This window comes from Erigeron canadensis, chromosome 1, assembly GCF_010389155.1.
Source record: "Erigeron canadensis isolate Cc75 chromosome 1, C_canadensis_v1, whole genome shotgun sequence".
Taxonomy (NCBI): Eukaryota; Viridiplantae; Streptophyta; class Magnoliopsida; order Asterales; family Asteraceae; genus Erigeron; species Erigeron canadensis.
Window position 1 is genome coordinate 20,306,535 of NC_057761.1, and position 24,693 is coordinate 20,331,227.

The 24,693-nt window shown below is 34.5% G+C and overlaps 5 protein-coding genes, 1 long non-coding RNA gene and 1 pseudogene across 6 annotated transcripts; 2 read left to right on the forward strand and 5 right to left on the reverse strand.

The window, feature by feature from the left end:
* The first annotated feature begins 2,755 nt into the window (after positions 1 to 2,755).
* Positions 2,756 to 7,807, forward strand: LOC122600370 (protein DETOXIFICATION 16-like). The gene is made up of 8 exons (XM_043773080.1): positions 2,756 to 3,084; positions 3,336 to 3,880; positions 4,370 to 4,456; positions 5,093 to 5,149; positions 5,245 to 5,483; positions 5,817 to 5,935; positions 6,206 to 6,292; positions 7,475 to 7,807. The coding sequence occupies exons 1-8, from the start codon at positions 2,827 to 2,829 to the stop codon at positions 7,532 to 7,534; spliced, it is 1,452 nt and encodes a 483-aa protein (XP_043629015.1). The 5' UTR covers positions 2,756 to 2,826; the 3' UTR covers positions 7,535 to 7,807.
* A 1,074-nt stretch (positions 7,808 to 8,881) lies between these two features.
* LOC122600397 (auxin-responsive protein SAUR21-like) lies at positions 8,882 to 9,440 on the reverse strand. The gene has a single exon (XM_043773110.1). The coding sequence runs from the start codon at positions 9,342 to 9,344 to the stop codon at positions 9,048 to 9,050; it is 297 nt and encodes a 98-aa protein (XP_043629045.1). The 5' UTR covers positions 9,345 to 9,440; the 3' UTR covers positions 8,882 to 9,047.
* Positions 9,441 to 11,621: 2,181 nt separating this feature from the next.
* LOC122609001 (auxin-responsive protein SAUR21-like) lies at positions 11,622 to 12,131 on the reverse strand. Its single transcript, XM_043782082.1, has one exon. The coding sequence runs from the start codon at positions 12,059 to 12,061 to the stop codon at positions 11,777 to 11,779; it is 285 nt and encodes a 94-aa protein (XP_043638017.1). The 5' UTR covers positions 12,062 to 12,131; the 3' UTR covers positions 11,622 to 11,776.
* Positions 12,132 to 13,908: 1,777 nt separating this feature from the next.
* Positions 13,909 to 14,348, reverse strand: LOC122608938 (auxin-responsive protein SAUR21-like). Its single transcript, XM_043782028.1, has one exon. The coding sequence runs from the start codon at positions 14,322 to 14,324 to the stop codon at positions 14,025 to 14,027; it is 300 nt and encodes a 99-aa protein (XP_043637963.1). The 5' UTR covers positions 14,325 to 14,348; the 3' UTR covers positions 13,909 to 14,024.
* A 978-nt stretch (positions 14,349 to 15,326) lies between these two features.
* LOC122605627 (auxin-responsive protein SAUR21-like) lies at positions 15,327 to 15,883 on the reverse strand. Its single transcript, XM_043778588.1, has one exon. The coding sequence runs from the start codon at positions 15,782 to 15,784 to the stop codon at positions 15,500 to 15,502; it is 285 nt and encodes a 94-aa protein (XP_043634523.1). The 5' UTR covers positions 15,785 to 15,883; the 3' UTR covers positions 15,327 to 15,499.
* A 2,396-nt stretch (positions 15,884 to 18,279) lies between these two features.
* On the reverse strand, positions 18,280 to 18,792 carry LOC122605616 (annotated as a pseudogene).
* Positions 18,793 to 19,165: 373 nt separating this feature from the next.
* On the forward strand, positions 19,166 to 22,162 carry LOC122597056. The gene is made up of 3 exons (XR_006323408.1): positions 19,166 to 19,336; positions 21,045 to 21,098; positions 22,015 to 22,162. It is a non-coding gene; the product is annotated as an uncharacterized LOC122597056 (long non-coding RNA).
* The last annotated feature ends 2,531 nt before the right edge of the window (positions 22,163 to 24,693 follow it).

The following is a 24,693-nucleotide window of genomic DNA, read 5'->3' on the forward strand; positions in this document are numbered from 1 at the left end:
CTTGTCTAACATTCTCATTTTTATGTTTATAAACTTATTCTTAACCAAAAAGAAGTGTTCTTGAGCCATTTTTCCAAGTAAAATTGATAATGGGTCAAATTAGGGTTTTTAATGAACCAAATGGGTCAAAAATCGGGTTTTTGCTTGTTTGATGTTGTGAATCGGATTTAAAGAGTGGGTTATGTTCCTAAGCATGTTATTTAGCTAATGTAATCAAGTCTTGTACAATTTTCGGACTAAAATCCATGAAAATCGAAATTAGGGTTTTTAAAATATAAATATATATATTTTGAGTCAAAAACAAGGATTATTATAAAGAAATGGTTTGTGGATCGATTCAGGTAGGAAATTGGATTTGTTAACATCCACTTAGGTTATCAAACACGATTACATGGTCGAATTTTGGCTCCAATCGATCTCATAGCTGCTAATTTAAGGATTCTTGAAAGGTCAAACTTTGACTTTAAAAGTCAACTGCTTCTTCTTCCTTAGAAATTGCCCAGATTCGTCCCAGCTCCCTGCACCAACGTAAATTACGCCCATGGGGGCGTAGGCTACGCCTATCTGCATCTTCCATTTTCACCTTACGCCTCGCCTCTTCTGTTTACGTCAAACCAGACGCCAAAACCTTACACCTTTTTCTGCAGTACCTTACGCCCCTTATGCCTCCACTACCGTAGGTTACGCCGGCCACCACCGTAGGTTACGGTGGTGGGGATCTTTTCTTTCATCAGAAATTCTTCCTTTTTCTTGCACCATGACCAGCCATTGTGAGTCCCTCCTTGACCCTTTTGGTGTCGTGATCGGTCGAAGGAAACATACGAGGGGTGTGGGAACCCTAAACTGTTGATGATATAGAAGAAAGCATTTTTAATATATGTATGTGTATAAGTATTCATATGGAGATAAATTTGATTCAGCCTCTTTCTTAGTCTGCCTTTTAGATTGGGCCATTTCTCCCCTTGGGTCGTCCCTCAGCCCATATGGGTCCTGTTCGTGGTCCAGTCCATCTGAATTCAATTGTCTAACAAACCATGTATCAATAAAATGAAGGTGTGTCGTATTTTGAGTATAATTAAGCATACGAAGCTGTTTTCAAATGAACTTTTATGTATGTAGGTTTATATAACTAAACTCATTTATATTAACACACCAGTCACCCAAACGTGGTGATGAGTCGTCTAAAACTGTAAGTCGATTTAAAAGGACGAATAAAGACTTGTAATGTAAAACGTGTGTACATGTTGATAGGTGGACACATGTGACGATCATTGGACAATACTAATTGATTATAAACCCCTCTTTTGCCAATCAAAGGTGAGTTTCGTAGCCCCTATGTTTACATTCTTTGGGGTGGAAAGTGTACTTGGTCATTTAAACGTTGTCGGTTGATATACTTTGTTATGATATGGAACGAGGCGTTAGTTATCTAATTGTTTACTTGTGGTATGTGTTAATGGACGTATATGTGCGATGATGGTCGTTGTGGTATATTATATAAGACGTTATGTTATTCATATATATATGGACGTGGACGTAGACGGTGGGTTGACGAATCCACACCCGGTATGATCATTACCGTGGATATGGGTTGTTTAACCTAAATGAGGACGATATTGCATGTATATGGACGATTATTGGACGTTGATTATGACTTGTGTTGACTTTTGATAACGTGAAACCCTTTTAGGGTTCTTTGGACGTGATTAGGTATCTTAATCCTCGTATATCATTAACGGTTGTTATTCTGACACACTAAATTCTCATTATTTAAACCTACGAATTCACCAACTTTATGTTGACCCATTTTAGTACACTTTTCAGGTGAATCAACGACGTGTTGGATGATGATTGATTGTTTGCATGCTAGATTTGGACTTGGACTTTATCATGGATCCGTGATTTATAGTTCCCCCTTATGGGTTATGCTTAGGATCATATGCCATCTTTTGTGCTATCTTTTGTAAACGTTTGATGGTCATGCTCCTTATGCATTTTTGAATGGTCATGGACTTGTATTTGATTATATTGTATGGATTACTAATCCTTTTAATGCATCTAGATTTGTCTCTATTTAATTTTCATTTCATGCTGTGTTTTTCTTGTGATATCCCATTATTCTGCCTTGTCGGGGTGTTACAATTATACCATGAAACTAGGACTTTTATTCATAAAATAAGAGCTCTAAAAGTCGAATTTATATGAAAAATATTTAAACAAAAAAACATGACCTAAGTTCGATCTAATAACAAGGAGACCTGTTTCTTTACAAGAGGTCTTAAGTTCGAGTCTTACCATAGGCAAAAACATCTAAGGATCCTACTATTGGTAACATTTCCGTTTAAAAGAAATATGATATAATGTAAAAAGTACTCAAATAAAAAAGTTACAATCAATTTATGTTTGTTGTTTTCCACATGCGCGCAACTACAACAAACTTCACTTAAACAAAAAAGAAGAGGAATGATATATCTACAATTATTAGCAATCTACAACAATGTATACTTTACGTAATTGTAAAATGTATAGTAAAACATGTACATTGTTGTAGATGGCTAATATGTGTTGTAAATTTGTCGGTTCCCAAAAAAAGGGTTTGTTCACCTGATATAAAACATTATTACACGACTCCAATTTTTAATAGCACTATCAGGTCCCATTGTCCAACCCCGTGATGCTTTTCACCTCTGATCTTCTTATGTTATTTATAACCATAACGCAAACAAACAAGCACACACCTGTCATCTAGCTATCTATATATAAAAACATGTAAAAAATTTTCACAAACATAACTCAATCTCTATTGTAGTAGTTTTGACAATTGAAATGGGGAGAGAAGAAGAGGATCACATAAAGGTACCTCTAATTACTAGCATAATCCATGAAGAAAGAGAAGGAAATAGTAGAGTGTTAGATGAAATAAAGAAACAATTATGGCTAGCAGGACCTCTCATATGTGTCTCCCTTCTTCAATATTCTCTCCAACTCATTTCAATTATGTTTGTTGGTCATCTTGGAGAATTAGCTCTCTCTGGTGCTTCCATGGCTACTGCATTTGCTAGTGTCACTAGCTTTGATTTATTTGTAAGCACTTTTCTAACAAAATACTTCAAGTTATTCTAATTTTTAATTGTTTATACAACAAGGGCTGACTTTGTTGACTATAAAGAGGCAAAAAATCCTTCATTTAGTTATCTAAGTGAAGGAAAATGGTTTGATGGTTTAAAAGGACCAAGTAAAAAATAAGTGTCTGCTATTCAATCCAAAAGACCAAAAACTTCCATAATTGGTATCCAATGGTGTTGCAAAATTCTAATATATTGTAGTTTAAACAGCTGGGTATGGCAAGTGCATTGGATACACTATGTGGTCAATCGTATGGAGCGAAACAGTACCATATGTTAGGAATATACATGCAAAGAGCAATGGTTATCCTTATGTTCGTCAGCATTCCTTTAGCCGTCATATGGTTTAACACCGGCTCAATCCTTGTAGCCGTGGGTCAAGCCCCTGACATAGCTGAAGAGGCCGGGTTATATGCCCAGTACATGCTCCCTAGCCTCTTTGCCTATGGCCTTCTCCAATGTCTTGTAAGATTCCTACAAACACAAAATATCGTGTTCCCAATGATGGTGAGTTCCGGGATTGCCACTTTGATTCACATATTTGTATGTTGGATTTTGGTGTTCAAATCCGGGCTTGGAAGTAAAGGGGCTGCTCTGGCTAACGCAATCTCGTATTGGAATAATGTCATTTTATTAGCATTGTATGTTAAGTTTTCATCTTCTTGTGCCAAAACATGGACCGGGTTCTCCAGAGAAGCTTTTAAAGATATCATTGCTTTTATCAAGCTTGCTATACCTTCTGCTGTTATGGTATGGTAAGATTTTACTAGCTAGGAGCAGATATTCTAAATTCTTTTCTTTTTTTTTTTTTGGTTTTTTATAAATAATGACTTTCGTGTAGAACACGTCCACATCATTAAAAAGGTGTGGCCCCATCTAGCGAGGGACCGCATCCTCCTAAAAGAGGAGTCATCAAAGATACAATGGCTATTAATAGAGGTCGAATTTGCACTTTGCATGTTTAAAACCTCCACCGAGCAAGTAATTAAGAAATTCTTTTTTTAATATTTATTATATATATATATAACAAATTTGAAAACATCAATGCATAAAATTAGTAACCATAACATATATAGTTACATATATAAATATATTATATTATATATATCATTTCTATCCTATTTGGCCTTATTAAGAATGGTTAGTAAGAAAATTTATTTGAGAAGGAAAATTCTATTTCTCATCTAGTTATTTTATAGATATAGTGACAAATTCAAAGTGATTATTAATGTTGAATTGTGCAGTTTGGAAATGTGGTCATTTGAGATGATTATTCTGTTTTCTGGGCTACTTCCAAATCCCAAGTTGGAGACCTCCGTGCTTTCTATATGGTAAATCGAATACTTAATGATACATCGAATCTATTTATTATATTTATCGAGTTTTTTTAATGAAATACTCATGTGATGTCCATTGATGTGGTGGAGCCAGAATAAAAATTCTGATTGAACAATTTTCATGATATCAACAAATATAAAATGAACTATAAAATTAAATTACACCAAGGCTTGCCAATTATCTTTAAAACTATTGAAATACATAAAAAATAATACTAGAACTATAGAGCTTTATAGACATTTTGGGGCTATCATGGTCACCCTTAGCTATCATATAGCTCTGCATTGAGTATCCTATATACTACTTGTTATTATACTTACAAAAATTAGTATCTAATATTAAGCAAAAGAAAAAGAACTGCCACTGCCACCTTCCACGCGTAATTAATATCTTGGGAAGTTAAGATTTAGAGAGACCTTAACTATACTTAAATGGTAGAAAAAGACTTTCGGCCTTTATATGGGATGAGGATCGAACCTCTGACTCCAAAGGCCATGATATTTATCACTAACGCTGCCTGATATTGAAATTAGTAATTGCTCAAACTTGATAACAACGGCAACCTGATCCATACCATGCTGCCTAATATTGAAATTAGTAATTAGTAAACTAAAACTTTGTTTTTGCAGTTTAAACACTGGTGGAGTTATTTGGATGATCCCCTTTGGACTTAGTGGTGCTGTGAGGTATATATGTGCCTGTAATTTTTTTTTCCCATTAATTCCTGGATACATGTTTTCTAGAGACTATTCTTGTTAGTTACTTTTGTGTGGTGATCCAGTACACGGGTCTCCAACGAGTTGGGAGCTGGACATCCACGCACAGCACGGTTATCTGTCACTGTTGTGGTAGTTGTAGCTGTTATTGTGGGAATTGTAGTAGGTTCCGTTTTAATATTGATTCGTAATGTTTTGGGATACGCATTTAGCAATGAGGTTGAAGTTGTGCACTATGTCGCAACCATGTTGCCAATTATCGCAGCATCAAACTTCTTGGATGGTCTCCAATGTGTTCTTTCAGGTTCTTTTACCATGCCCTGTTAATATTATTTGTCTAATTAAAACTATGATGACTTATTCGATCTTCATTGCAAGTTATATAATTTCAAACCATACAGAAATACACGCATTATTTGGTCAAAGGAATGAACCATGAACCATAATTGATTTGGAATGTATTCAGTTTTCAGAAAGAAATTTAATTTGTGAAAGTCCTCAATTCTTTTTGAATTCCTGAACTAATTAACAATATCTCCCTCTTAAATCAGATTTTTGTTACAAAAATTAAAGGTGTCAAAAGCATGTATCGACTTTCATATGCTTATAACATATGCATTACATTGTCTGCATACAGGTTCCGTACGAGGTTGTGGGTGGCAGGAGATAGGCGCATACATTAACCTTGGGTCATACTACCTTGTGGGCATCCCTTTAGCCGTTTTACTAGCCTTTGTATTACACATTGGAGGGAAGGTAGTGTATACTCTATGCCTAAATAACTTCAAATCTAAGTTTGAATTTGAAAATAATTTGCAGTATCTTTCAATTCTGTGTGCAAACATTTTTAATGATATAATAGTACATGACTACTTTATATGGATCATCTAAAGTATGGTTTTACGTATCCTTGACATATTGGATACATAAATCCTAAACAAAGATTGATGATTATTATTTAACGAAATTTGTTTCTTAACTAATTGTAAATTTGTTTGACTAACAGAAGAATATTATATCATGCAGGGATTATGGTTTGGGATAATAGGTGCATTGATCATCCAAGTGGCCTCATTGTTGACGATTACTATACGTACCAATTGGGATTCAGAAGTAACACTCTCAGCCCTTCTCAATAGAAAATTTGCATTAACTAAATTTAGGTTTCTTTAGCAATGATCTCTATGTCCATATGAGTGCAAATCTATTAAGAAAAAGTTGAGCAGATAGTTCTTTGAAGTTGAAACACAATGCATAGTCCCAATGTGGGGTTAGCCCACTTAGTAAGGCTTCTTGGGGTAAACTCTAGGGTTAAATAAAAGGTATGGGATAGTTTAGGATTGTTTGAGTTACTTTGGCGTGTTTGGTTCGCGGAATGTTTTTGGAAGGATTGGAATCTTTCAAAGGAATTGGAATCTAAAAGAATGAAATTTGACGGAATATTTTTGATTTTTTGAAGATTCAAGTGGGGGACGGAATGAGATTCCTTCCCCCATCCCCAAGGAATGGAGATTCCATCAAATGAGGGAATGTTAACATTCCAACAGAATGTGATTCCTCCATCTTTAACCAACCAAACACACTAAGGAATGGAATTCAATTCCAATTCCATCAAATTCTGTGAACCAGAATAGATTCTCCATTCCCAAAAAAAAAAAAAAAAAAACCCCCACAACGCATATAACTTTCGCAAAATCATTAGCTTGATGAGATGACCCTTTTTTCTTGAGTTTACAATATTGATGGGCCGGATGGGTCCGGTAATGGATGATTCATGAACTTTTTCATTACCAGTAATTAAAATGCCTGGGCTTGGTGTCTTGAGAGCCTAATTTGTTTTTGACTATAGGATTTTTACAAAATACAAATAACCGTTTTAATATAGAGATTTACCATGATACAACAACAATATTAACAATAGTATCCAATCCTGTTATGAGTAGGATATGAGAAAGTTGAGATGTTGAAAGTCATACCACTACTCAAGGATAGAGAGATTCCATCTGACCTAATAGATTATAATATCATCTGTAGTAAAGGTGACTCTCGGCAACTTTTGACCTCCTTTAAATTTTACCTATTTGAGAGGTTTTTAATTTTGTTGGATTCCAACAGGTTGGAGTAAAGACATAAAACACAACAAAAATATTGAGGGCCAACTGTATAATTACTTATATGCAATACAAGCTAGTTTCCCATACTCGATGATCATCAACCACTCTTACGCATTGCCTTTTGACTTTTGGAGGTCCTATTTGACCATCGTAGTTGATAGCTCTTATCTTGTGGATGCAGGCTAAGAAGGCCCACGAAAGGGTGTACGAGTTTGCATTGCCAACAGACATGGTGTCATAATGATAAATGCCTTCTAATTCTGAAGGTGATCATTTCAGAAAGGATTTCAGTTGTGTTGAGGAGCTATTACCCATATGTAATGTTGCCCGAGTTTACCCAAAATTTTCGATGAAATACCAGTTAGCATACATGTAATAAATTTCTGTTTTGATAATTTTTTTAATGATAAATGATATATCATACAACAAAAACTAAGACTTTTATGCGTACTATAAGTTTTTTACGAGATTTTTATGGGTGAAATAAAAGTTGAAGAGATTTGTTGGGTTTTTATATGGGGCTTCCAAATTATGATGGAACATAATGGCCCATTTGTGCTAGGCCAAAATACAAAATGTTTAAGTCTCTTTATATAGTTTGATTTGTTTATGTTACTATTCTGTTCCAAAAAACCACAAAAAAAAGTTGTATGTTACTCCAAGATGTTACAAGAGCTAGAACCAAGGTTGCGGAAGTCGCTAATCGCTCCCAGGTCGGTTGACAAGCGAGTTGGGAGTACTCGGGTGTATACGGTGAGTACTCGGGAGTCAAAGTGGACAAGTCGGAGAGTACTCGGAGTAATCGGCTGACTCAACACCCTACCTTGTAGAGAGTACTCGGAGAGTACTCGACTCTACTCGGTGAGTTTTACAACAGTGGCTAGAACAGTGAAAAAAATATCAGTGAAGTATTTGCTGTTTTGCTATTAGTTTGATTCCATACTTTTTAATATTGAATTCCAAAAGTGTGATGATTGTAGTATGCTTCGAGTATATATATCTAGAGCAGACTCATTTGTATTGTTCCATTGTTGGTAGTAGTGGATTTTAAGCAGTTTAAGGGTCTTATGGTTTTTATTATCAATTTATCACTTTGAGAGGTTTTCTATACTAAAAGCTTTGTGTTTATTGTGTGTGCTTGTTGTTGCATTATTTCTAATTTAGGGCTGTTATTATTTGCATTTAGAGTACCCTTTTTGCTAGTATTCTTAGAGGTTCATATAGGTTGGAAAAATTTTGCCAAAATGAAGGTTAATTTCCACATTAGTAGTTTATAATTGTGGCGTGTTTCGCATTACATTTTGAGTATATCACCAAATAATACAGACCCAAGCAAACGTACGAGGTTTGTAGTCCCAAAGGTGTAGGAGACGTGGCTGATGAAAGAGAAACAGGACAAGAAAAAGATTGCAGCAAGATGGACCCGAGTATAGCAGTATGAATTTAATCAAGATCGAAGAGAAGAAAGTTCAGTAATAACAGAGGTGGGTAACTTGGAGTGGCTATTAATATCCGCTGTAGCTGCCAAGAGAATTATATTCTGTTCCGAGTCTTTCAGATATACCTAAAGCCAATTCAAGACCTCACATGTTCAAAACCGACGTTTCATATTCTTTGTAGAAAATTGAGAAGTATTACATCATTGATTGTAAAGAATTTCATACAAATTGTACGTGTTATCCTAATTATGTACTGAAACTGTCTAGTGGTTAATGATACATATACTTTTTCTAACAACCAATGTTTTAACTAATTCATAGTACACCCAAACGAGCAGCAACGTCAATAAACATATCTTGACTACATGGAATTGTAAGGCCACCCATTGGATGGTCATACCCGAACTCTTCCTCTGATTGGCGTAGTAGTTCTTGAAATAAAGGTTGGCTTAACACTGAAACTTGAACCACAAATCTCTTCTTTTCTTGTTCTCCAACATAAACTGCTACATAGCCTTTCGGGGTGTCCATTAAGGTTGTGCTTCTTCCATTGGATAATGATCTCCGGATAATTTGTTTTGCTTGAATGATTCGGGGCATAAGGATGGCCATTCTGTTAAATTTTTTTGAGGGAAAAAAGGATTTTTTTTTTTTCTTAATTAAATATGTTGTGGTAGAAGACTCTGAAAACTTGTTGCCTTGGCTTGCTTTTGGATTGCTTTATATAGAGTGTACTTAGGCTTCTAAGTATGTTGAATGACTAATCTTGAGCAAAAAATAGGAAAAAAAACAAAAACAAAACAATTACACATGGCTATGTCCTCCAGGTGTCAAAACAGAACATTGTTAATTAATGCCTGAAAGATGAGACATAGATGGAAAGTGTATGGCTATAACTATGTATATAATAAGTGTAGATTGGTGAAGAAGATTTCCAATTTCCAATTTCACATGGTTCTGTCTTAAGGTTTGACTGTTTGATATCATAGTTCTCATTTGTAGGACATTGTGTTTTACCACCTAATGACCTATATTTTGATTGACATAAATTCGTCCTGGACATGAAACATATTATCACCAACTAAGCTTGGAAGTTGAAACCCTTTTTGTCACCTGTTCAATCAACTTTATGATGTTAAAACCATTTCATCAAATGATCATCTTTTTACAATATATGCTAAAAAAATTACTTGTACCTCTTTGGCATTAGGATTGGCAGGAGCACTATATATCGGTTTCCTTGACTATTAAATGTTGAATTTCCACTCCCTCTTGGATAGATTTCCCGCCATGAATAAAAGTGAATTCAAATTTGTAAAGTATAACAGCTTATAAGATCAAAACCATGAGAAAACAAAGTATACTGACACAACGTTGTTCTGTTGATGAAACTTGAGTTTTAGAGTTAATGTTATTCATCTTGTGGTTATCTTCCATGAAAGAAACCCTCGAAAACAACTTTTTAAGATTTTCAACAAGAACATACGAAACTTTAAGCGGGAAAAAAGGGGGACTAGTCTTAATTTTAAGACTTTCAAGACTCTCATGGATTAAGACACTTGTACTCGTGCTTTATTGAATTGTACCAATCTTAAAAGTAACAACCCTTTTAAATGCTTATAGAAGTAGTATAAATATTTTATTTATCTTCTATTTATAATATTTTTATTTATCATATACGATTTTAAATATGCAGAAAAGTAATTACTTCTAAAAGAAAAACCTAAATTTTAAATTGAAGAAGTTTGGACCAATTTTTTAATTAGAGTTATTAGATTAAAATGTTGATGTCATACACCTTATTTAATATTTTATATTTAATTTTAATTAAATAAATTTGACTGATTATTATTTTCTTATTTAAAGTTGTAGAAATAATTATTATTGTTATTTAATAATATAATTATGGAAACTAATATTTCTTACGTTTTATACCTTTTTCTTCTTTAAAATCAGTTTTTCTTTTTTTAATAAAGTTTCAAGATTTAATATAATACGTTTTTAGTAAATTATAACTTGTAGGATTTTTATCATATAACATAATAAATTGATATCGGTTATAAGCATTTAACTTTGCGTCATTAGTATTTTATTACTCCCCTCGTCTCATTATTTGTCTAGTTTTGAATATTCAAAGTCTATTTTTAATAAGTTTTACCTTAAATATTTTTTATTATATTATACAATACTTGACGAAAGTTATACCAAATCAAAACACATATAAACCTCTATCTAATCGTCCAGTCACTTTAAACCGGAATCTTAACAATCACGAATCTAACATCATGTTTTTTAATGGTTCAATTATCACTTACTTAAACTATTATAAAATTATGTATAGTATTAAAATTTTAACATGTAAAAGGAAAGGGAAAAAAATCGTTGCTTGAGAGACTCGAAACTATCAGATTTGTCTTTAAACTGTCAGACTTAAAAACAACATCGCACAGATTTGAATTGTTTTAAATTTTTTGGATGAATGCTAAACAGTACGTTCTCAGCGTCTTCATGTTACCATTACTAAAAAGATCATATCAATATCCTTCATCTTATTACTTATCAGGTTGATAAAGTATCATAATGATTGCAAAGGATGAGTTGACTCTCTCTGGTGATACAAAATAAATGAACATTGGTTCCATTTCAATTGAAAACATTATATGAATTTTTATATTGATCTTCCATTTCATGAAAAAACAGCTACTTTAAAATTTCATACAAACAGAAATTGTAATCTTGATCAATGGACACCCCTAGTGGCTATTAGGAATTTATGTTGTAGAGCGCGCTAGAAAAAATGAGATGCATGCTGACCAAAACATCTCTGCTGCAAAATGAATCGATTCATATATAGGAGACATTAATAATGATTAATGTACACTAATAACATTAGGTTATGGAGAGTGCTTTCATATCATGAATAATTGCTACTTTGCATTTCATACAAAAGAAGACAACTGTGATTTCTATCTACAAACCATTAATGGTTTTGGTAATTAAACTAGTGATATACAAACTATGCTTCTAAAAAAATTGTCACATATCTATAAACGGTAAGCAACATCAATGAATATGTCTTCACTACATGGAATTGTGAGACCACCCATCGGATGCTCATATCCAAACTCTTCCTCAAATTGGCGTAGTAATTCTTGAAATGAAGGTTGGCTTAATAGCGATACAGGAACTATAAACCGCTTCTTGTCTTCTTCTCCAACGTAAACAGCAAGATAGCCTTTTGGGATGTCTGTTAATGTACTTCTATCATTTGAAAATGATCTTCGGAGAATTTTTTTGGCTTTAGTGAGCTGAGGCATAAGGATGGCCATTCTTCTAGAACTTGATCAAGAAAGAAAAATAGTCTGGAAGGACTTCTTGATGATGAATAAAGATGTAAGTAATTAGGTGTTATCTGTTGTAGCCTTATTTGCTTCCTTTATATATACTCGTTGAGGCTACTATTGCCAAGTAGATGCTAAAAGAGACATTCAATGAAACGGTGACACAAGATTAAAAAAAATGCAAAGCTCACATGGTTTGTCATTCAACTTGCAAGAAATAACAAACTTAATAGCCACAAATCCAAAGTCATTGATAGTGTGGGGTGCAGGCTAAACGGAAAAGACAGATGGAAATTTAATGACAAGAATTGTAATAAAGAAGTACCTGGTGTAGAGTCGAATGTCACATGGTTTTGTATTGACACTTTGAGGCAAGACCTTGTGTTTGTGGGACATTTTGGGTCACTAAGGTATAACTTATACATCATTATTTGCTTGAAATGTGTGTCCTTGCGTTGCTGGTTGTTTAAGATAGGTGATAAAAGGTACATTTAATGATAGATGTTGACAGAAAAATAGAAAACACAATATCACATGGTTTTGTTATACAAGATGGAAAATAGAACAAAGCAAAGATGTATGACACAAATCTGGACTATAATCGTTACTCGAAAACAAACTAAGTACAGAGAATATTGCGGAAAGTGTATGGCAAGAAATCTTAATACAACAAGTGTTGATTGGCGAAGAAGAATACCAACTACCAAGGCCACATGGTTTTGTCTTAATAATGTTTGTGATCAAAATATTTGTTTATAGGACATTGTGTCCTACCACATAATAAACCTGCATTGAACAGAGATTAACCCATTTTAATTTTGACCCATTTTAGAGTGTCCTCAAATAGCATAAATTTAGTTTTTTAAACATGTTGAATTGAATTGCAAAACGTCATTTTTATGGTTGGATTTGTGTGACATAGATTTGGATCTATTTACTGTGGGGAATTACCCTTAAGAGAAGCACCTAATACTAATACTAAATAGCCTACATAATACATATTTCCACTAGCCTAAAACCATGACCTCCTTTTATGAAATGTTATCAAGTAAATTTAGTTTAATAAAAGTTTTTTAATGGTGTATCAACAGATGTTTAAAGATAAAGTAGAGAGCCAAATTTGTAAGTTAAAAGAAATATATTTTATTTATGCATGAAGTTATTTTTCAAAGTGGTAAGTAACATAACCAACAAATGGGCTAGTTTTGTGATAGGCAGACTACTATGAGATGGTTAATGTTACATATGTTCTATTCCACACAGTGATTATCTAGATGTCCTAAAACTAGTCATCTTTAATGTTCTATTAGATTCTTTTAGCGTATGTTTTTCCATGGTTATGGATGACTTGTGTCAAGGTATCTATAGAAGAATTATAAGAATGGTTTGTTAAGGTTTGATTAGAGCGAGTCGCCAGTAATATAGGGCTTTAGGGCCTCTAAGAATCTTGAAATTAAGATAAAAGCTACTCCTTACTAAAATTGTTTGACACAAGATCAAAACAATATCCTTCCTATTATTGACTTATATGATGATACAAAATAAATGAACATTATGTTCACTTCAATTAAAAACAATTGGATTTGTATCTGATCTTCCATTTCATGAAAAGTAGCTACCCTTCAAATTTCATACAAGCAGGACGATTGTGATCTTTATCTATATACTACATTTACTATGCACGCTAGACTTACTAGTGTGTCCAATTATGTTAGTTATAGTACCCGTTTTCACTGATACATTTAGAGACTACAATTAGAGAATCATTTTTGGATAGTCCAGTACAGAAAAATGATTCAGAACAAAAACAAACTTAACGGTGTAGGAGACATTGCTGATTCAATATATCATAAATATTTTCTATTTTGAAGTTTTGGTACAAGCTAATATCTATATATGTACAAAAATTGTCTAGTGGATAGTGACATATACTTTTAACGTTCTAATTAATTTATAGTACACCCAAACGAGCAGCAACATCAGTAAACATGTCGTGACTACATGGAATAGTGAGGCCACCCATTGGATGGTCATACCCGAATTCTTCCTCTGATTGACGAAGTAGTTCTTGAAATGAGGGTTGGCTTAACAAGGAAACTGGAACAACAAATCTCTTTTTTTCTTGCTCTCCAACATAAATTGCTAAATAGCCTTTAGGGTTGTCCATTGATGTAGTTTTGCTTCTACCGTTTGACAATGATCTGCGGATATGTTGTTTTGCTTGAATAATTCGAGGCATTAGGATTGCCATTTTAGTAAAATGTTGATGAAGGGAAAAATGATTTGAAAGGATTCTTCTTAATGAAAGACTTATGGTGTGGGACTCTGAAATTTTGTTGCTGATGGATTGCATATGGTTTGCCTTATATATAGTCTAGTGGCTCTTCTTGGTGATGGTGACCAAAAAAATACAAAAAATTTAAAAACAAAAAACAAAATAATTTCACATGGCAATGTCCTTAGGGCTGTGAGAACAAAACATATATAATAAATGCCTCAAAGATGGGACATAGATTGGTGAAGTGTCCCATAACATGGTTTTGTCTTAAGGATTGAAGTCATAGTTTTCATTTGTAGGGCATTGTGTTAATTTACAGCTTTGTTATGCCTAATTCGTAATCCCCGTAATCACATTGTCATTCTTTAAATCTCCGGGATAGAAACGGTTGGTTTAGGATTCTGCATTATTATGCTAATTCACAAATAAACGTTAATCTAATGATTGCCAAAGGAGAACCTCTTATCCAATTGTACAATTTTATAGAGTCAAACTAGCCTAAATCAGATCTAATAAGATTAGGTTAAACGTGTTAAAATAGATTGTAAATTATCACTTGGCTTGCAGGGTTATAATTTTAGAATTTACTAAAAGGTGCCGTCTATGTGTTTTTGTTATTCGGCGTACACAGTTCCAACACCAGAAAGAGTCCCTGGATTTGACTATGCCGTACATGTTACAAATCCAACGAAGTGTTGTTGATGGATTGATACAATACTTTGAGGGACTTAATCAACTGCCGTCTATTATGCCTTCCACACATTATTTATTCAAACATCGAAAACCAGTTATCTTTGATTGGCTTAGTTTATATCCTTCTGCTGCTTATTTCTGAAGTATCTTAAATAGTTAATAAAATGGATATACACATGCTTTAGTTCGAACATGTTTGACCTCTAACAAAGGATGCCGAAAGGATGCACTTTTCTAGTGTTCACCAAAACATATATGCTATGAAATGAATCGATTCATAAGTAAACGATAACACTAATAACATTTGGTTAATTTCATATCATGAATAATTGCTACATGGCAAAATATTCATACAAATGAGAACACCTCTGAGTTCTATTCTACCTACCGAATGGTTTTAGTAATTAGATAAACTAGTGATATACAAACTAAGCTACAAAAAATTTGTCACATATCTAGAAAGAGAAAGCAACATCAATGAATATCTCTTCACTGCATGGAATTGTGAGGCCACCCATCGGATGCTCATACCCAAACTCTTCTTCATATTGGCGTAGTAATTCTTGAAATGAAGGTTGGCTTAATAGCGATACAGGAACTATAAACCGCTTCTTGTCTCCCTCTCCAACATAAACAGCAAGATAGCCTTTTGGAATGTCCGTTAATGTGCTTCTTTCATTTGAAAATGATCTTCGTAGAATTTTTTTTGCTTTAGTGAGTCGAGGCATAAGGATCACCATTTTTCTAGAAGTTGATCTAAGGAACAAAAGAGTATGTAAGGAGTTCTTGATGATAAAAGATGTTGTAGAGAATTTAGGTGATTTATGTTGTAGCTTTATTTGTTTGCTTTATATATAGCCTTATTGAGGCTACTATTGCCAAGTGGTTGCTAGAAGAGACATTTAATGACGACGAGGACACAAGATAAAATTTGCAAAGAACACATGGTTTGTCATCCAACTTGCAAGGAATAACAAGCGTAATAGCCACAAACCCAAAATGATTGACATAGAAAATGTGGGGTGCAGTCTAAACGGGCAATTACATAGAAAATTGTCACATGGTTTTGGCTTGATGTTTGAGACCAAACCTTGTGTTTGTGGGACATTGGGTTACTTAGTTATTAGTTTATAACTTATGAATCATTATTTGCAAGAAAATTATGTTCTTGCATTTCTTGTTGAGATAAAAGGTACATTTAATGATAGATGTTGACATAAAAATATAAGAACACACAATTTCACATGGTTTTGTTATATACAAAACTGGAAATAGAACAAAACAAAGGATGTAGGACGCAAATCTGAAATAAATTCTTTACTCGGAAACAAACTAAGTACGGGGTATATTGCGGAAAGTGTATGGCCAGAAATCTTAATACAACAAGTGCAAATTGGCGAAAAAGAGTGTGAAAGTCACATGGATTTGTCTTAATAATGATTGTGATCATTATTTTCATATGTAGGACACTGTGTCTTACCACCTAATGACCTATACATCTCGTGTCCCATAAATGTGCCCCGGACATGTTTTACGATTTGCCTAATAAAAATCCTTATCATATATCATTCTTTAAAACTGCAATGGACAGATATCAACCTATTATTTCCCATTTTTGACCCATTTCAAAGTACCCTCAAACAAAGTAAAATTGGTTATTTAATTTACACATGTTAAATTGAATTGCAAATTAGGTTTGTGAGACTTTTAAGCAAATTCCAAACAGCCTTTTACAATGCTGGAGTTAATTTGTGCGTATTTAGTAATGGTGTATCAATAGAGGTTTTTAGTGTATATTTTTTCCATAGTTATGGACTCGTGTCAAGCTATATTTAGTAGAATGGTTTTCTCGGATCAGATTAGTATTATGCGGCTTTAGGGCCACAATAAATCTTGAATTTAACAAAAAAGATACACTTACAAAATTGTTAGACATAAGATGATATCAATTTCCATCCTCTTATTGACTTATTAGGTTTCTAACGTGAATTGATCTCAAAAAATCGTTCGTTACTGAGTACTAGGTAGGAATGATGTTGGATATTTTAGTGTAATTGGGTTAACTTGTTTGATTAATAACGTCATAATAATACATCATATAGGATTGGTGGTGCGGAGTGCACGCCTATTTGAATTTGTTATGACCTTAGGGGCGAAGCCCCTAAGGTACGGGGGTCCGGGGGCAGCGCCCCTGGGAGCGGGGTCCAAGGGGCGGCAGCCCGTGGCGGGGTCTAAGGGGCAGAGCCCCTGGCTGGGGTCGAGCTGTTATCTCGAATTTAATTTTCCGACATATTGCTATATTGAAAATCCCTCCGAAAATTTAATTTTCGGAACTTGAGGGACCAAATGTGGCAACTCGAAAAACCCATATTGTTAATTGCCGTTTATGCAGTTTTATGGGCCAACAGATATATATATCAGTATATGTCCCGTATGTAAGAGGTTCTGATCATTCTTTTCTTTTTCTCTGGTTCCTTCTCTCTCAAACACATCCACACAGAAAATTCTTAATCTTTGATTGTATCCGATTGAATAGTTTGGGTGAACCGCCAAATTGATTCAATCTGAAAGCGATCACGTGCCTTCAAAGATTGATTTGTATCAGGTTATCTGTTTGTTATCTCGAATTTCCCAAACAAATGACAGGATTTGAACCCGTGAGGTTTTGTACACAAAACAAACACGCTCTGCACTACACCCCTTCCATTGATCTACAATGTCATTGTAGAGAATTCCTATCTTGTTTTCTATATCGTCATTGCCTATAATAAAATCTAGAACTTTTGGTATCTTAAAGACGGCAAAGGAAACATGGCTACGATATTAGTTGATGAGTACAAATGAAGCTTACACAATTATCCAGCGTTTTTCATGTTCAAAACGACATATATACTTTCATGAATGAGATGAGTCGACTCCTTAAAGATACAAAATAAATGAACAATAGTTCCACTTCTATAGGAAACAATATATGAAATGGATTTCGATAATGAGCTGCCATTTCATTAAAAATAGCTACTAATAGGAAGATGGTGATCTTTATCTATAAAATACATTAACTTAACTATGCTCGCTGGAATTATGACTGTGTCCAATTGTGTTTAGTTATAGAGCCCGTTTTCACGATGCATTTAGAGACCACATTTACTGGATCATTTTTGGATAGTTAAGTACATAATTAAAGATACAGAACACAAACTTGAGTTGTTTGTAGCCCCAATGATTCAAGAATCTATACTATCAGTAATTTCTATTTGAATTCTTTTAAAATGGTACAAGCTAGTATCTATTTATGTACAAAAATTGTCTACTGGTTAGTGACATATACTATTAACGTCTCAAGTAATTTACAGTACACCGAAACGGGCAGCAACGTCGGTAAACATATCTTGACTGCATGGAAGTGTGAGGCCACCCATTGGATAGTCATATCCGAACTTCTCCTCTGATCGGCGAAGTAGTTATTCTTGAAATGAAGGTTGGCTTAACAAAGAAACTGGAACCACAAATCTCTTTTTTTCTTGCTCTCCAACATAAATAGCTAAATAGCCTTTAGGGGTGTCTATTGATGTAGTTTTGCTTCTCCCATTTGATAATGATCTTCGAAAATTTTGTTTTGCTTGAATAATTCGAGGCATAAGGACTGCCATTTTACTAAATGTCGATGAAGGGACAAAACATTTGAAAGGATTTCTTCTCAATGAAAGATTTTGTAGTAGGAGACTCTGAAAATTTTGTTGTTGTTGGATTGCTTATGGTTATGCTTTATATAGAGTCTATTGAGGCTTCTTGGTGATAAATGGAACATTTAATGACTGATCGTAACCAAAATTGTAACATCCCAAACTTTTCAAGTTTCACTATTTGACTAAACCGTTAGTTAACGTTAGTTTCCGTCAAGTTTATGATCGGATAATGTTATTAAATGCTTATGTGTGTTAATATGGTATGTTTATTTTATTGGTGTTAATTTATAGAATTAAGAAGTCGATTGGATGATAATATGTCAAGTTGTTATATTATTATCTAAGTTGGAGGGGCTGTGTGAAGGTTAGTAAACCTATCCTTATTATATATATTGATCCTAGGCCTAAAATTTCATTCGTCGTATTGTAGTTGAAACTCGAAAAGAAGAAAAAAAACCCAAAACATAGTTGTTATCCTCCATTCAGCCGAAAACATATATATACATACATATTAATAATAAATAAAGGTAGATTTGTGGTGGGATCTCTGAGTACATCGAAACAAGTCATAGCTATAGGTGATTGATTTTTTTAGCAGCTACAGAGGTAAGAGATTCGTCGTCTTTTATAACTCTTAAATTCGTAATATAATATTATATTCTTGTATTCTTTAATATTTGTGGTGATAGACTGTTCAAAGACAAAAGTTATTACTAAGGGGCAGTTTGGTTCGCTGAATGTTTTTTAGGGAATTGGAATTTGTTAAAGGAATTAGAATTTGAAGGAATTGGAATCTGAAAGTTTTAATATTTGTCTTATGTTTGGTTGACAGAATTCAATAGAATTCAGTTAAAGGAATTAAAATATAAACTATGTCAAATGGCACAATTAACCTTTTTTATATTTTTATAATATAATTTTTTCACTTTTATAATAACATACTGTTATACATCTAATCTAATAATAATAATAATAATAATAATAATAATAATAATAATAATAATAATAATTATATAGATGATAGATAATAATTAATATATATGCTCATTTACGGAGTAACACACCACATAGGCCTTATCGAAGACAAAAAGCCACCCATCACTTCATCAGAAACAAAAAACCCAATCACCGATTCACTGATATTTTTTTCACCCATCATGGTCCAACAAGCACACACCGGTGTTACTCCGACGGTTCCCCATCAAGATTTTGTTTTGTTTTTTTTTTCCGAACAACACACCTATCAAGATCCCTTTTTCACCCTTATTAATTTTCTCCGGTAGCTATCTATAATGGTTGTTACTCCGATCGCCGTGAATAAGTAGTGGCGGTAGTGACTGTTACTCCGATAAACGTCAGTGTTGACGGCTTTTACTCCAATAAGCAGCGGTGGTGGTGGCTAGTGTTACTCCGATGGTCAGCAACAACGACGGCTATTATTCCGGTAAGCAACGGTAGTGGCGGAGATGATGATATGGAGAAGAAAAGATGAAAGGTAGGATAAATCAAACTAAATTAATAATATAGGATCTATTTGTAAGGAGGGTTATTTTGTCAAAATAGTTGAATTCCATTGGAATTCAAACATTCCATCAATATATTGAAGGAATCTCAAATTCTGTGTTCTAAGGAATTTGGTGAAAAATTTTGAATTCCAATTCCATCATTTATCTCAACCAAACGTGATTAGGAATGAAATTCAGATTCCAATTCCTACGAATTCCAGGGAATTCTGTGAACCAAACACCCCTTAATAGTTTTCATGGTGGGGTCGAACTAAATTTAAGAGATTTGGGTTCTTTATGTAAATCCTAGACACAATAGATATAAACAGTTAAAATAAAAGGATGTTTGTTATTTATTGGGACTAGTCGTCCAATATGACAGAGAAAAAGGTAGGAAAGTATTTTTGCAATAGAAAAGTTCATTGTTTGTAAGTTGCAACTATTTTGGTCAAAAGCTATATGTACTTAGTGTCAAGTAAACTAAAAAAAAATAAAAACAAAAGCTTCTTTCCTCCTTTGGTGATGTCGACCAAACCATGGAAACAAACAAATTATTTTGTTTGTTGTAATAAGAAAATTATATATAAAATTCTTATTAATATATGTTGAAATTCTTCTAGCTTTTTACTATGGCAGTAAACAAATTATATATTTTAATAGTTAAGATATTTGACATAGTTTTGATTTGGTCGAATTAAAAAAGGGGAGCATAACAATACGTTTTTTTTTAATTTAAATAATATGCGTAAACTAGACATGTTAACTAGCGCAAATTATGATAACGTCTTAGTATCATGTACACTATATAGGTATTTGGACATTGACGGATTAACGAGTTGGATTACATATTTATCCTACTCGAGGTAAGATAACATCTTTCGTCACCTGATGGTACAACAAAACATAGTTTTTATAAGTTAAACCCCCCAAATAAATATAAAGTCATGTTTTTATGATTATGGGATTATATGGGAGGTTCTCATGGGATATGTATAATTACCATTGATGATTAATGGTAAGTCATGTAAGTTTTAATGGTATGATGATATGCATGTGATATGAAATGATTTAATGCTATGATTATATGAATGTTTGCATGGCTTGAACACCTAGTCACTAGACATATGAATAGGATTGCCATGTCACGTGCACGTTTAAGGGCCCTAAAGTAAAGATGATTTTATGTGATTAGTTTAGGTGAAAGTTAGCCTAAGCTAATATAATTAATAAGTCTCGAGCATATATAAAGTCTTGTGTTAAGCTTAACCCGTGCTAGTTCCTCGGAGCTAGGGCGTACGTGGTCACGTGGTTTAGGAATCATGATACCTCCCGTGGCATAGTTATGTTTGAGTATTCCGGGTGGAGTAAGTAACCACCAATGCGTAAATGTATAAACGGTTTATTCACTTGGATAGACATTGTCTTTCCTTAACGACGCCGATGGACCACCTTATGGTTTACCCATCATGTCAGATGTGGGGACTCCATGTATGGTCTATGACCACCTACACACAACCCCACATCCCTATGTAAGTGGCATAAGTCACTTAGCCTATGTCTAGGCAAAGATATAAAGTAATGAAAGAAAGATATGAAAGAAAAGTTAGGCACATTAGGTATATGATGATCCTATTGTGTTATATGCTATGTATGTGATAATAACTCTTATGACACGTTTTGTTAATATATTATGAAATGGCAAATGTTTTCAAATCATGTTATCTTACTTAGCTAATTTATTAGCTAACACTTGTTCTTTTGAAAATGTTGTGCCTTCAGGATAAGCAAGCTTGAGCTAGGAAAAGATTAGTTCGGTGAGATGGGTAGAAGTAATAAAGAAGATTGGCATTAGACATTGAATGCTTAGACTTCACCTTTTAGCCATTGTTTGACTACTTTATTTTTGATTTATGATGCATGTAATAATGATGGCATTTATGTTGGTGCCATGACTTGGATTTTACTTTTATTGTTTTAATGATGTGCATTAGTAACACCATTTATGAAAGGTACCATCTGTTACGGATGGGGCAATTTTTAAAGTGATCTTTTCCGCTACATTTTAAACGCCGTTTGGCAAAGTTTTTCAAAATCTAGGTTTTTAAATGATGGGTGTTACATGGTGGTATCAGAGAAATGGTTTAAGTGAACCAAAATTCGACCAAGACCATAGGATTTTAGATTTAAACCGCATGAGAAATGATAGGCTTAAGTAGTGATGCTTTAGCTTTATGATTAAATGTCTTTAGGATGGGTTGGGATGAGCGTGAGTGTAGGTTTGAGGCTTGATTATGTTTACGATATGTTTATGCAATTACGTAGGCCCTAACCTCTCTTTTGTTCTCACTCAATTCATCTCTAATCATCGTCATTATGTTGTAGACAAAATGGTTAATACCCGTGCCACTAGTCAACGTGATGGAGCTACCACTAGCAATGCTCCTATTCACCGGAATGAGGTTAGAAATCCGGCTAATCCAAGGCCTAATCGAAGGCCATATCCCGGTGAACAACCAACTAGGTCGGAGATTGAACGAGCAAACCCGGTAATCGAGCAAATTCCTACTCAAGCTGAAATGTATGAGGAATTGAGGCTATGCGAGCTCAACTACAAAGAACCGAACAAGAACTTGCACAAGTAAGGGCTGAAAGAGAAGTCAACTCACACGGGGAAGAGCATACGGCTTCTAATTGCTCCAACCGTGTTGAGCCATCCATGATAAGGTCACAAGGTGCTCCAGTGAATGATCGGGTTGTTTTTCATGCTGAGAATGTTAATGTTGGAGGAAATGTAATTCCCGTTGGTTATGTTCCACGACCTAAAGAGTTCAAGTTTGAGAGTTTCAAGAGATGTGGTGCGAAGGACTTTTATGGTAACCTTGATGTAGTTGGTTGTATGGAATGGCTAGAAGATATTGAAGTTGTGTTTGCTTCATGTGATTGCCCTGAAGATAAGAAGGTGTTGAGTGCTTCTAGAATGTTGAAAGAGGGTGCTCGTGATTGGTGGAGGGGCACTACGGTTTCTATGACCCCTGCTGTGAGGTCTGCTTTGACTTGGGATCATTTCAAGGAGAAGTTCATGGAGGAGTATATTGGTACCCGTGAGAAAAGGTTGCTCGAGAAGGAATTTCGTGCTCTTAAAGTTGATGTTGGAGGCATGGCCGAATATGCTTGTTCGCTCATGTCAAAGATTAAGTTTGTGGAGCACTTGGTTCCTAATGAAGAAGACAAAGTTGCTGCTTATGTAGATGGTATTCCAGCTAGCTATCGAGGTATCTGTAGGCAACATGCCACTCTTGTAGGTGCTATCAAGGAATCTAAGAAGCTGGATGATGATTTCAAGACTGAGAAGGCTACTGTGAAGGCAAATGAGGATAAGAAATCTGGTTCTAAAAGGGAGTATGATGGATCATCGGGTTCTAGTGGAAAGTTCAAGAAAAGATCATCGTCAACGGGTAGAAGCAACAACTATGCAAAGCCGAAGAACTGGTATGGTACTTGTGAGGCTCCTCACTCAGGTCCATGTTCAGATAAGACTCGTAGGTGTGATACTTGTGGTGTCACCAACACGGTCATTTCATCAAGGATTGCCCGCAAGGAAAAGATGATGGAAAGAAGACGGTTGCACCAAAGCCAAAAGTTCGAGCCTTACAGATGACAGTTGAAGCTGCCAAGGACAACGATGAGGTAGTAAGCGGTACTTTTCTTGTTAATTCAATACATGCTTCTGTTCTTTTTGATTCGGGTGCAAATAGGTCTTTTGTGTCTACTTTATTTGCTCCTAAGCTCGATAGAGATACTACTCCCCTAGATTGTTCTATAGAAGTTGAGGTTACTAACGGTACTATTAGTGACATTCGAGAGGGTTATGATGATTGTTCCATTGAAATAGAAGGTCGTTCCTTTCCGGTCCAGTTATTGCCCACTACTCTTGCTGGGTTTGATGTGGTGATTGGCATGGACTGGTTATCTCAACATGATGCTAATATTTTATGTTCCCAAAAGATCGTGTGTTTCTCTTTTCTAGATGGTAAAGTTATTTCAGTTTATGGAGACAAGAAGAAAGGAAGCTTGAAGATCATTAATTTGATGAAGGCTCTCAAATGTATCCGACAAAATAAGAACCACTTCCTTGCTTATGTTATTAATGCACGAAAAGAAAAGTCTCCCATTTCAGATGTTGATGTGGTTTCTGAATTTTCTGATATCTTTCCTGATGATCTTCCCGGTATTCCTCCTGACCGTGAGGTTACATTTCAGATTGATCTTGTACCCGGTGCTACTCCTGTTGCAAAAGCACCATATCGTTTGGCTCCTACAAAAATGAAAGAGCTTATGTCTCAGCTCCAAGAGCTACTTGACAAAGGTTTCATACGTCCAAGTTCCTCACCTTGGGGAGCTCCTGTTGTCTTTGTCAAAAAGAAAGATGGTTCTATGCGTATGTGCATAGACTAACGT